General features: G+C 49.9%; 2 protein-coding genes across 2 annotated transcripts in view; one reads left to right on the top strand and one right to left on the bottom strand.

Annotated features, from left to right (window-relative positions):
* The window catches only part of EXOSC9 (exosome component 9), a 10862-nt gene extending 3599 nt beyond the window's left edge, over window positions 1-7263 (top strand). The window contains exons 6-12 of the mRNA XM_069104881.1: window positions 624-706; window positions 1887-2019; window positions 3777-3865; window positions 4297-4443; window positions 4938-5119; window positions 6359-6437; window positions 7086-7263. Coding sequence (XP_068960982.1) covers window positions 624-706; window positions 1887-2019; window positions 3777-3865; window positions 4297-4443; window positions 4938-5119; window positions 6359-6437; window positions 7086-7167 — 795 coding nt within the window. The 3' untranslated portion in view covers window positions 7168-7263. The remainder of the gene's footprint in view (window positions 1-623; window positions 707-1886; window positions 2020-3776; window positions 3866-4296; window positions 4444-4937; window positions 5120-6358; window positions 6438-7085) is intronic.
* The window catches only part of CCNA2 (cyclin A2), a 7646-nt gene continuing 634 nt past the window's right edge, over window positions 6040-13051 (bottom strand). Inside the window, exons 2-8 of the mRNA XM_069104882.1 lie at window positions 12452-12704; window positions 11843-11958; window positions 11530-11753; window positions 10060-10267; window positions 9410-9523; window positions 8901-9034; window positions 6040-8341 (exon numbers count right to left, since the gene is read on the bottom strand). Coding sequence (XP_068960983.1) covers window positions 8290-8341; window positions 8901-9034; window positions 9410-9523; window positions 10060-10267; window positions 11530-11753; window positions 11843-11958; window positions 12452-12704 — 1101 coding nt within the window. The 3' untranslated portion in view covers window positions 6040-8289. The remainder of the gene's footprint in view (window positions 8342-8900; window positions 9035-9409; window positions 9524-10059; window positions 10268-11529; window positions 11754-11842; window positions 11959-12451; window positions 12705-13051) is intronic.

Below are 13051 nucleotides of genomic sequence, written 5' to 3'. Positions count from 1 at the left end.
GTGGGGGTGGTTGTGGGTGTATAGCCCATCCAAATATGCAATTGATGAAATCACAGTTCTAGACCAAAAAAGCAGTATTAATGGTGGTTGTGGTTTGAAGGATTTGGATGGAATAAAATGGGGGGGGGGGGGGGGGGGGGGGGGGCACTGAGTCCTCTGTGTAGGTCCTGCCTCTGACGTGCCAGCTTTGTGACTGTGGCAAGTCACTTAAGCGCTCAGTGACCCCAACACATTCTTCCAGAGAGAGTTTCGACACTAGCAATTTCCTGCAATTGATGAAATCACAGTTCTAGACCAAAAAACAGTATTAATGGTGGTTGTGGTTTCAAGTATTTGGATGGAATAAAATGCTCAAAGACTCAGGAAGAGAAGAATGCAGGAGAAAGTAGGTAGGGTGTCAGTAGGGATAAAAAGGAAGAAAGTGTGATTTAGGAATCCACTGGAAATGAGAGGAATGCTCTGCCCTCATCACCTCATCAGTTTCCCAGTATCGCGGTGACAGTCAGGGCACAGCTCTGAGCCCCATTGTCCAGATGAGGAAGCACGGGGGAGCAGGGGTGAGAAAGGGGCAGGTCACTTTGTCTTAGCATTTCAGACTTATTGGCCATTGTGTTTCTGCGCAGTACACGGTGGAAGAACGAGACCCTGTACCTTTGAGTATCCACCATATGCCCATCTGCGTCAGTTTTGCCTTCTTCCAGCAAGGGTGAGTAATGGCGGAATCATCATCAGGAGCAAGAACAGATGCTTCAAGGCCAGCGCCAGAATGTGTGTCCATAGCACCCAGCCTCCAGTCCCTAGCCACTCACATCCAGCAGCACCAGGGGCCTGGCCGGCAGAAGAGCCTCCCTGTGGGGTCTGTCATCGCACACACGCGCTCTGAAACATGGAAAACATGAGCAGCAGGCATCCTCCTCCTCCTCCTCCTCCTCCTCCATGTTGCTAAAAGAATGGCAGGGCAAGGTTTAAGTACGAGAAGCTGAAATCACCATTCCCAACTGTTGTTATATGTTACCTCTCTTACATTTAATTAATGCATGATAGAGACTTAAATCTGTGATTGCATGGGTATAGGAGACTCCCAGGTGAGGACTCTTACTCTACCAGTACAAGTAAGCCCTGAGTCTGGGACTCAGCCTTAGAGACGTGTCCGGGGCACTGAGAGGGGACTCAGCCAGTATATATTAGAAGTAGGGCTGGCCCTCAGGGAGTAAGGACCTGGAAAATAATGGGCTGTGATCAGGCAATTAGAGGTTCAATATTTTTTCTCTGTCGGTTCCAAACAAAGACTGAATAAAAGCACCGAGAAGCACTCAGTGGATTCATTACATTGAACTGATATGAGTTCAGAATGAGTTGAGAATTCCATTGTAAGATGAACAATTTCAGTGGAATATGATCAGAGTTTAGAAACACTTTTAGGGTCATTAGTTTTTCAGATATAATGGCTTTTATTGTACTTTGAAATTTGAAATGAAATCCTTGATGGAAGAGATTAGGGGGAAAATGGACTTGGAATTAACATAAATCAAAGCAGGTCCGCATGATCTAAATTTGTTAGAACTCTTAAGTCATCTAATCAGCCAAAGACAAATTATGCATTATTTGAAGAAACCCCTATTAACAGAGAGGTTTTACAATAATTGCCCTGTGGGGTTTTCAGAGAGAGATGCATTTAGCATTCACTCTATGTTCATAAACATAATCATTCTCTTTGGCTCTCAATGTTTCCCCAGGTTGCTTTCTAATAGCACAAAGTGATGTTATTTTAGTTTTTCAGAACCCATTGCTTAGAGTTCATATCTTAACCCTTGAGTCACTCCATATTTCTGATTTGTTCTAGACCATTAATATTAATTAAAATACGAAACTAATATTTATTTCAGAACTTACTTATTGGTAGATCCCAATGAACGAGAGGAACGTGTCATGGACGGCCTGCTGGTGATCGCCATGAACAAACACCGTGAGATTTGTACCATCCAGTCCAGTGGGGGAGTCATGCTGCTCCAGGATCAGGTGACTTGTTAGACAGGAGGATGTGAGGCCCCAGGCTCGTTTTACTTGCTAACATTAACTAGAAGAGTAGGTGTGTAAAGTAGGCCAGTTCTCACCCACATAAGCCAGGCACCGAAGGCTGCTAATCTTTAATAATTCTCACTTCCTCTTTCAGAGCAGCACATTATGGGTGCCTCTTCCACAGTGCAAATCCCTTCTCCATACCCGAGGATGTAGCCAGAAGCCGTCTTCACATGGTGCCAGCCAGCATCCTGGCCACGAGTTCCCCTGCCTCAGGCATTGTCATCAAAGCCACACACACACATACCCTTCCCGCCTTTTACTTCCTCACTTTGAGGAGGCATGAAGGAGAAAACAAGGGATAGAAGTGAGGGAGCAATGTTAGGGAATTGTTTATTCCAGCAAGAGTTAGAACCTGAATCTTCTGGTTACCTGGCTGGTGCAGATGCTAACCTAAGCTCAAGTCTGGATGTAAGCTGTGTTGAGGATCCAGATAGATGAAAGGAATTATTTTTAAAACAAACAGTTCAAATATAGCATGTTATAGTGGATCAAGAGGCGACTGTGAAGCCAGAGTACCTGGGTTCAGATCCCACCTCCGACACTGGTTATGTGACGTTGGGCAAGACGCTTAACCTCTCAGTGACAGTCTCTAGCAGCTCTCTCATTTCCTCACTCAGGAATGCCCTTGCAAACATAGGCCTTCCTCCTCCCTGTCATCTAAGGATAACAGGAAAAAAAAAATCTGACGTTACTAACACAAGCTACATATGCCTTTATTTGAGAAGTTTTCATCTTATCACTCAAAAAGAAGGCCTACTTCTCTGGGGAAAAAAAAGCAAATAGCAGGGCTAGTTACCCCATCACCTTAAAACTCATTAGCTCAAAATGCAAAGGACCAGAAAAAAATGAATTTTGAGTTACTCTGTCTCAGACAATTGAGGATTTTTGGTTGAAAAATTCTGGAAGTAGTAGGCATAGTGTCAGTTTCAGAGCTAGTAGTGCTGAACTCAAAGAAATGGAGCCATTGAACTGTATATTAGGATTCCTTCCTGCAGGCCACATTTTGACATAGAAAACCCTATGTTAACATTAGCTGTGTTTCATTGTGTTTTTGCGCATTTTGTTAAATATTTCCCCATCACACTCTGATCTGGCTTAAGCCACACTCAGGTGTGTTGTGGGCTCCACATGGGCTGCTGTGTTTGACACCTGATCTAGCCGAACTCCTCGTTTTACAGAGGAATATGCTAAGATCGAGAGGACAGCCCATTTGTCAGGGCCCCAGAGGTAGACTCGGCTGATTCACCATCCGAAGGTCAGCACTGGAACTATACACTTATCCCTTCCACATCGTGACCTTCCCCATCGAGGTGCCAGCACAAGAAGTTAAATGAGAATCGTGGGGGGAGTTTTGTGGAAGTCACAGGTGACAGGTGAAGGGCAGTAGACAACACAGGAGATGTTTAGAATCGGTGCCTAGCCCCATCAGAGAAAAAGGAGAAGTCAGATTGCTCTGGTATGAAGGGAGGGCCCAAAACTTCTGTGCAGGTTTTCCAGATCATGGGGGTGCTGTGCCCCAGGCCGCCCCCAGTGTGAAAGGGGCCTCATTGTGCTCTCTGGCCTCATTGAGTGCTCAGTGCCCCTCTTGGGACAGGGCTGGTTCCATTTGCTGGCAACAACCTCAGAACCAAAGTCTTGTTCCTGTCTTTATTGCATTCGGGCACAGCATCTGACATGTATTCTTTCACAAACAGGTTCTGAGATGCAGCAAAATCGCTGGTGTGAAGGTGGCGGAGATCACAGAGCTCATACAGAAAGCCTTGGAGAACGACAGGAGAGCGAGGTAAGTGACGGGGAGGCAGTGTCATGGACTCCCAGCTGCTCCTGGGCCGCCTGGCTTTTCTGTTTAAAACCTCCACTACACAAAAGAGCAGCCACGTAATCCCACTGATGGTAGTTAAGTGTGTTTGTGGAAGCCAGTTGTGTGCTGCTGGTCTGAACCACCTCTCATTAAAAAGAAATCTGCCAGGTAGGACAGTTCCTCCCTCTAAGTTACTGTAATTTCTTAAGGAATCAAAGTAACAGGGTAATCTGTAAATGATCTCCAGTTGAATAGTTCCCAATTTTATGCTTTTTCACATGTGGGGTGAGGTCATGATGGCAACAAAATGCACACCAACCTGATTTTGAGGTTCTTCACCTGTCACTGGATAAAACAACAAATAAGAATCGTTTGCCTTTTTGTTTTCTCACACACACACAAAAAAAAAATAGGAAAGAAGGTGGAAAGTTTGGCTTTGCAGAATCAATAGCAAACCAAAGGATCACAGCTTTCAAAATGGAAAAGGCCCCTGTTGACACGTCAGATGTGGAAGAGAAAGCAGAAGAAATCATAGCTGAAGCTGACCCTCCTTCAGAGGCGTATCTTTTCTGGCAGTTATTTTTAATAATCTGATCATAGAAAACTAACTCAGAACCATTACACACTAAATTTTGTGCTTCCCGCCCCCCCCCCCCAACCTGTAATTATTCAGTGTTAGTAAAGGCTGCCGCTGCTGGCCAGTGCAGCATGACACTGCCCCGAGGTTGGGGTGCTATCTTGTGTTTCTTTGTTATCTTTAACTTCATATCATAGAAATGAACAGGTCATATTTATACGTGGTGCATGAGTACATAGAAAAAGCCTTCTTCCAGTTACCTTCCCCATTGTTAGGCCCATTGATGGTGGGCACATGTAGCTGACCTTGTATGTAGGCTGCTAGATTTCTTTTGCTTTTAAGGAAACAAATTGTGCCACTTGTTTTAAGTGGGCTCACGTGATTCTTTAACACGATAAACCTCTTCTCATCTTACCTGTTCTTTGCACCAGGGTGTCAGAACAGATTTTGGTTTCTTAGTTTCCTTAACACCTTAAGTGTTTCTAAACCAGTGTTATGGACTCCTGGGACCGCCCAGATTGGAGAAGGGATAGAGAATTCCTGGGGCGATCTGGAAGAGGAAGACGAAGAGGATGAAGGTGGCAGCGATGAAGTCACCATTCTTGACAGCGTCAGGATGGAGATGGAAGACCAGAATGTTGGAAACCACATTAGTGACGGTAAGTTCTGCTGGGATTAAAAATGACAGCCAAACTGCTGGTTTTCATTGGCACTCTGCTTGGCTTTGCTTCCTCTGGCCTCTCCACCTTCCTACATGTTTGCTTTCCTGCGGAGACATGCAGTTGTTTCTAAACAGAAGACGGGCAATCTTCAGGATAGCCAGGTCACAGTGGAGCAGTGCAGCCTGGCACACAGCAGGGCCTAGGCATGATCCTGGATCTTGGCAGAGCCCCAGACCGTGTTAGGGACAAGACCAGGCAGCAGAGAGCTGGGTTTTAATCCTCAGCTGTCACAAGTATGGTTCTTTGCACCCATCACCCAGTGTAATTCATTAATGTCCAAATAACACTGCCAAGTTAGAATGGTCTGCAAAGGGAAACCATGTTCATTGTGATGTGTAAGACAGCCTGGAAATTCAGCTTCTGAACTTTGATTGGGAGGGTGAAGGAGGGCCTAGCTCACTTCATTGCAGTTGGTAACCCCACCAGATTAGGACCCCCATGCTCTTAACTGAGGGGGAATTCCCACCAGCAGTGCAGTTCTGCTAACAAACATGTCCTAGGGGCTAGCTAATGAATGTCTGAAGCAGGATCTGAACCTAGGTCTTGGTGATTCTGCACTCAGCACTCACTGCTTCTTAGTGAGTGCACACAGGTGATCAGAGCAGGCTGTTCCGTGACTCAATGCTCCAATGCCGATGCTTCTCCAGCCCTGCCCTTGGCTCACCCCCACTATCTTACCACCTGTGGGACATCTGAAACGCAACATGCACCAGACCAGGCTCATCTTATGAAGCGGCCTCTCACCCACCCCAGTGTCACATTGAGAAAATGGGTTCCAAGCCCTGTGCTCTGGCCAGGCTGCACCTGCAGACCCACTATGTGCTTTTCCCCCAAAGGCAATTATTTTTTTCTGGAAACACAATTCAATAATTCATTTAATAAAATCTATATATTACAGCTTTTGAATAATCCATACAGAAAACATTTATTGCAGACCTGCTATGTACATAGAGTCCCTTACAGGAAATAAAATACTACATGGTAGAGCTGGCCTTCCCCTAATGTCCCCCCGGCCCCGCTGCTGACATTTACTCATCAGCTGCACCCTTGGGGGCCACAGTTAGTCTGAATCGTACTTTTATTGAAACTAAAACAGATTAAGTTTACCTAGAAACTATCACATTATCTCATCTGTCCATTTTTGCCTAACTTAATTCTCTTTATATTTCTTAAAAGATACTCCCATAGTTCTGTCAGACAGTGAAGAAGATGAAATCATCATTTTAGAACCAGGAGAAAATCCAAAGAAAACAAGGTAACTGAAGGATTTGGGGTTGATTTCAACTGTTATTAATGTTAATGCAAATGTTAATGTTTCAGTATCAATATCTCTTCTCCAAATTTTTAAAAGCAACCTCAGCAGATAGCCATCAAAGGTTCCTTTTCATACTGATTACAGGGAATTGCCCTGGGAAGGCTGTCTGGGCTTTCTTAGAAATGCCTACTGTGTGACAAAAGCATAGGGAGGTCTGAAGGAACAAGAGAGCTTAGACTCTTCACATAATCCTATTTTAAGTTTGGTTAAAATGAAAACATTGGGACCAGCTTCCATTGGACAGTTAGTTCATTGACGGCCCTGACCAAAGATTTCCCATCATTATTTAAAGGCAGAAAAGGCCCAGCAGTTAAATTTCCTTGGTTGAGTGTGACAGCTAGGTGGGGCCTGACCGTGCTATAACTGCCCCAGGCCATGATTTGTTCCTGCTCAGCTGACAGATGCCCTTCTCAGACAGGCCTGGAGGAAGCTTCCCACCCTGCAGCACAGAGACTGAGCCCTCTTCTCTTCTCACTAAACATTATTTTTGCCTGAGTGAACACCTGCTGAAGGAAACATCTGTAAATACGTGTCTGTGTCTGTAATCTGAGATAGAGGTTTTTAGGCTTTGATTTTATTTGTTTGCAGAATACAGGCCAACTCCAAACAGGACAAAGTCTCAAGTAAAAAAGCCATTAGAAAGAAGAAAAAGAAGAAGCCTGCCAACTAAAACTTCCAAAATACACCATTGGAAAGTACATTTAGGACTGTGGCGTATTTTTACATGTATTTTTTTCTTGATTTAAAATAAAGTATCTAGAAAACATCTCATGTCATTGGATTAATCTGAGAGGTTGAACCTACTTGTGATTGCTGACAGTTGAGGGGAAGGCCCAGGGAGGCAGGCAGCATGGTCTAGCAAGGGATAGAGCTGTGGCCCTGGAGGCCTCCCTGGAGCAGGGCCACTGAGTCCTTACTTAATCCCTTAGAATATTTGTTTTACCTGAAAATGGGGCCTGTTTCTATGGCACATCAGATCCTAAATTGTAGTCAGGCCCGTGTCCTGCTAGCTGTCCAATCCGTTAGTAATAGGAAGGATGAGTTTCCTCCCTTCTGTTTGGTTTTGTCAACCTCACCAAGCCTAAAAAGAAGGCTTATGTGTTTCAGTCTGTTCGGACCAGCCTGGGAAAGGCCCTTCTGCCTGTCAGCAGGGTCCACGAATGGCAGGCATCATCAAGAAGGGCTACACATGGTTTCTGTTTAAAATCACATTTCATACCCCAAGGACAGCAGGTGAGCTACAGCCATAGCCCTGACGGATGGCGCACACACAGTCCGCCTGCAGGGCCTTGCTCCAGAAACACCATTCCCTACACGAACACTGCGTGTCCGAGCCCAGGTGCTAATGCTCTCCTGAGCCACGCCAATCAAGAAAAGAGATATGAGCCAAGACAGGGAGGGCCACCAACATTCTAAACTCTATCCTGGAAAATCCTTCCACTGGGCTCCCCCATAGCACGCCGTTCACACCCAAACACTCCCATGAGCAAGCCAGGTTCTGACCTCGGTGTTCACTTGTTAGAGGCAAACCTTATCCTAAGGTATGGGCTTGCTTAATACTCACTATGCATAAACACACCACTTACATCTGCAGCTAAGTATGCAGGACAATTGCACATAGAAAAGATTGACATTTAAAATCATAAAAATAAAAAAAAAACGGTACTTCATAATCTGTCATTGACAAAACACAACTCATCCTTTGTGAAGTGATTCTTTGTGAAGAAACCTGGGCCCACGATAAAAGCGTCCAGCATGGCTTCTGCCGGAGATACAGCTCCGAGTGTCTCACTCACTGTAAGTTTAGTGTCTCTGGAGGGTTGATGAGGGATACGCCATGGTACCTGTGAAGGAGAGAGCGAGGGGGGGTTCAGCCTTCCTCCTCTTGGAGGAGCAGCTTCTGCTTCTCCCTGACTTTAGCTAAGACAACTGGGGAGCTCACAAAGGGATGGGGCCTGCAGCGCGGATGCAAAGCTCGCCGTTTATTTACCTTTCCTCTTCCCGGTGTCTTTTATTTAGAGGGTTAGCTGGGAGCAGCTTTGCAAGGCAGGGGCATAGTTCAGGGGTCGTGAGTAGAACTAAGAAATGCATGATTTCACATCTTGAGTATGTATGCAAAGCCCCACAGACAGTCAGGGTGCCATCTCTGCTCCCTTTCCCTTGACAGGTCAGAGGCCCTCGCCCCTGTGCCTCCAAGGAAGACAGGCAACCCCATCTGATGCCCCTCCCTGGTGAAGTGCCCTTTCTGTATCCCCAGCACTGAGGACAGTGACTGAACGTAATAAATGCTCGCTGGCTTTCAAATGTCATGTTCTGAGCTCAGAAACAGATCATTTATAAGATCAGGACACATAGCCACCCTTGGACAGAAAGGGGCTTCCTGCCCAACAGATGGTCTCTTACTTGGCTGTCTTGTATTTTTCTCGTATAGACTGCTGTGCATGCTGTGGTGCTCTGAGGTAGGTCTGGTGGAGGTCCATTAGACATGGCTTAAGACTTTCCAAGGTGTACCCTGTCTGCTGAATTAATGACTCAGGCTACAGGAGAGGGACAAGAACAGAAGTATGAGGTCCTTTTGCAGTCAGGACAAAGATCCCTTTTCCCCTGGAACGTGAGGGCCCGCCAGATTGGGAGGGACTTTATGGCTCCTCCAGAAACAAGCCAAGCACCAGCTGGGTCGCCATGCCCCATTTTTCAGACTCGAAGGATCCTTGACTGAGTTAAAGCTTGAACCAGAGCTGAGGCATGGATGCATCTTAATGCTGGCTCACCTCCTTTATTAGCTTATAACTTGCTTGCTTTTCCCGTTTGTTCTGCCCACATCACAGGAGTATTTCCCAAATACGTTTTGTGAGCCAAACACTGCCCTAGAAATAAGCTATTGTGATACTGGCAAGGCCGTGGATACATACCCAGCTTTTCCCAGTGATGGTATAGAGGGCTATGTGAAAGGCAGCTCCCGCGGTAACTGATGGTAAGTATTTCAGGTATGGGTCAGCATCGATTAAACTCAACTCTCCAAGAAACTGAAAATGTAAAAGTTCTCCTGTTTAATGATTACGCAAACTTCACTCCTACCTAAGACTAGTTTCACGTGTTACCATCAGCCACAGGACTCTAACCTGGTGGGGATGTCTAATGAGCTGCCTACCGATCGCAGTCTTTTCTGATTGATAACTGGCTGTCGTGCTGGCTCTGGGCCTCTGCAGTCTCCTCCCTACTTCAACGGAGGGACTGTGATGGGCCGGCATAGAGAGGCTGGTGGAGGGATTCAGAGCTAGGCCCTAGGAGGATCAGCTGAAGGAGGTGGAGAAGTCAACCTGGGGACGAGAAGGCCTGGGCCAGCCTGCCTGATGGTCTGGGAATTGTATCTCACCACCATTGGTGTCCTGGGTGGTAGTTTGTGTTCAAAGAATTCTGGGAAAGGGATCCGGGACCCCCAAAATTCCTGATGTGGGGAGATGCGAGGGCTGTTCTGTAAAGGGGTTAAAGTCACTGGCCCAGCGGGCAGAGCCAGGCACGGCGTGTGACATCACCCGAGCGACTCCTTCGCAGCACTCACCATCGCTAAACTCTCCACCTTAGAATTGGCGTGCTGCTGGTGCAGGAAATATTGGGTCAGGAACTGGTTGATGGTGGGGGCGGCCAGGTCAAAAGCCAGCACCTTGAGTACCAGGTGCTCCATCCTCAGGACCTGCTTCTTAGTGTACGTGTCGTCTGTGATGTACACAAACTCGGCCACTTCTGGGGGGTAGATCTCTTCAAACTTCCTATGGAGAAAGCAAGCATCCAGAATCATGAGTGCTGTCAGGAGAGGCCTGACTGGCGGCCTGCGGAAATGCGAGAACAGACCATCCTCCGCTGCCCGGCCACTGCCCCAGACCACAACTTCTCTTTCCGATGTTCCCATTTCCAACATCACTGCACTCCCAGCCTGTCCTCTCTGACTGCCCCAAAGACAATGAGCTGCCAAGCCTCATCTGGTCTGTCCTCACAGCCCCCACTCCCGTTCTCGTCCCTCACCAGGACTAGTAACCTCCCACGTGGTCTCTGCAGTTGCCAAACTGAGGCTCCCAAACAGCTGGTGCCTCGCTACATCCCAGCTACTACTACTACTACAACTAGCTACATCCAGAGGCCTTTTGCTCTTCCGTTCCACAGCACGTCCCCCACGTATGAGGCATTCCCTCCTGACCTCCAGCACTTAACACCCTGGGGCTTCCTCCCCAGCCCCTCTCCCACCTCCCGCTGTCTCCACATCAGCCCCACTTGGGAGCCAGGCTCTCTGGGGTCTCTGAATTGGCAGCTCCCCGCTAGCAGGGACGCTGGCACATCACGGAGGCTCCGTGCTGGCCAAATGCAGCTGACGTCAGACCTGGCCTTGAGATGCAGCTCTGCCGTCACTGGGCTCCAGGTGGTGCCAGCCCTGCCCTAGGCCTCTGATGCCTCACAGGGAGAGCAAGGTTGGACTTGATCTCCCTCAGCCAAAACAGTGTGGCTCTAATTTGTTCTTGCTGTTGAATCAAGGACGGTGAATTATGTGGCCAGACATCTGGAAGAGTCACGCCAGAGCTCCAGGAAGATTTACCAAGGCACAGGAAGCCAGACAAGTATGGGGCACCAAGCCCGGGAGTAGGGTGAGGCAAGAAGGGCAGGACAGGCAGCTGGCCCGTGGTGGGACAGAGGGGCCGGACCCAGCAGGCCCCACGTGGGGCTCCAGCTTCTGGGACGGGGCTGCCCTGCACTGCCTGAACAAGCCCCCTCTCCTAAAGGCTGGCTACTCCACTCCCAAAGGAAAGGAAAATCACACACGTCAGCACGTGTGAAAACACGTGCTCCTTGCTGAACTCAGCTCTCCTCGAAGCCAGGTTTGGAAGAGAGTTCAGACCAACATTAACTTTCTGGAAAAGCAAGACGTTCTCGGCAGCCCTGTCCCTGTAAGCCCGAGTCAGCCCGTGTGCCACCATCACGCCCACCTCCCCAGCACGGCCTCTGAAGTCGTGAGGAGCCCCCCACCCCCGGCCCGACTTACGAGGCCAGGAGCATGGCGGCGGTCCCCACCAGCTGCAGCTTCCCCCGAAGCACAGACATGGAGGACAGGAACCTGTCGATGTAGTTGACGGCCAAGTGGAGGGTCTCGTTCTGGAGCTTATACTCCTCACCCACCTCCACCAGCCAGTCCACCAGGATGGCGCGCATGCTGTTGGTGATGTCCGGCTGCTTCTTCATGTAGCCCACCTTGGGCTTACACTTCACCTGCAGAGAGAAGGGCAGGGCTGAGGAGCAGGGTGGCTAGGCTGGCCGCTGTCCCGCCTGGCCAGCTGCCCCTCCACAAACCACTTTACCTCCATTTCCCTAAGGTACAGGTAGATGTCCTCATGGTAGTCGGGGACTTCGTTGACATTGAGCGGCTTTTCTTCGGGCTCCAGGACCACAGACATGTCCATGGTGAGGGGAGATTCTGAGAAAATTCCAGGAGATAAGGGGCCATGGTTCGTTTTACCGTCTTAAGTCTGAAGGCGGCCGCCCCAGTCAGCCTGGGACAGTAGAGGGGTTCACACAGATGACACCGGGCCTTTCTGGCCTTCGCTAGGAACACCAACACCTGGGCTTCCTGTAGCCCTCCAGCTGCACTAAGGGCCTCCTTCAGCAGCTCCATGGTTCTGACAAGACCCCGAGGGGAGGCCCTGGCCCCCTCACAGGGCAGGGAGCTGGCAGGAAGCTGGGTCATCACCCGCTGGTGATTCCACTGATACACCTGCTGACAGCAGCAGCTGGCACTTCCCTCCCATGCTAAGGAGAGCCTGGGCACCCTGACCAGCCTGGCTTATGCAGCGGGGGACAGACCAGGGCACCCCAGACCAGCTGCCCACTTCCCCCCTCCCCGTGTCCCGCCCGGCAGGGGGGCCCCAGCTCTGCCCCCCAGACCCCGGGTGCCCTGCTGGCAGCCTCACCGAAGCTGCCGTCCATGGGGTAGTCGATGGGCACCAGGGGCTTCCTGGCCTCCGGCAGCACCATTGCCGATCGTAAGCCCAGCGCCTTGTCCTCCACATCCTCCTTTGCAGCCCTGTGGGGCTTGGGACCATTGTCCGGCTGGGCTGGTTCATCCACGTGAATGGTGAAAGTGGGCTGCGGGCCCGATGAGTTCCAGGGCGGGACTGCCGCGGAATCCTCGGGGACAGGGAGGTCCCTGAGGGGCACAGTCACCTGCAAGGAAGCCGGGGATGAGCCCGGCCCGGCACCCGAACGCCCCGCCTCCCGCATGGTGCTGGCATCGCAGGGGGGCCTCTGCACGCCCCAGTCGGGCTCCGCAGCCCCCCATTGGGCGCAGGATGAGCCCCGGCCTGGCCCTCCCCTCCCCTGCACCAGCCGGTCCCGGGCACCGCGGGGGGCCTCCGCGCCTAGGCCGTGACCCCGCCCCCAGTCCCTCCATGGGGCCCGGGATGAGCCCCGGCCTGGCCGCCCCCTCCCCCGCACCAGCACTCCGGGATGCGGACCCGGCACCGCGGGGGGCCTCTGCACGCCCCAGTCGGGCTCCGCAGCCCCCCATTGGG

Source organism: Petaurus breviceps, unplaced genomic scaffold (assembly GCF_028583685.1).
Source record: "Petaurus breviceps papuanus isolate PSGF00001 unplaced genomic scaffold, PetGlider_PUasm1.0 689, whole genome shotgun sequence".
In the NCBI taxonomy this organism is placed as follows: Eukaryota; Metazoa; Chordata; class Mammalia; order Diprotodontia; family Petauridae; genus Petaurus; species Petaurus breviceps.
The sequence above is the reverse complement of the archived record's forward strand: the minus strand, read 5'-3'. Positions and strand labels throughout refer to the sequence as shown.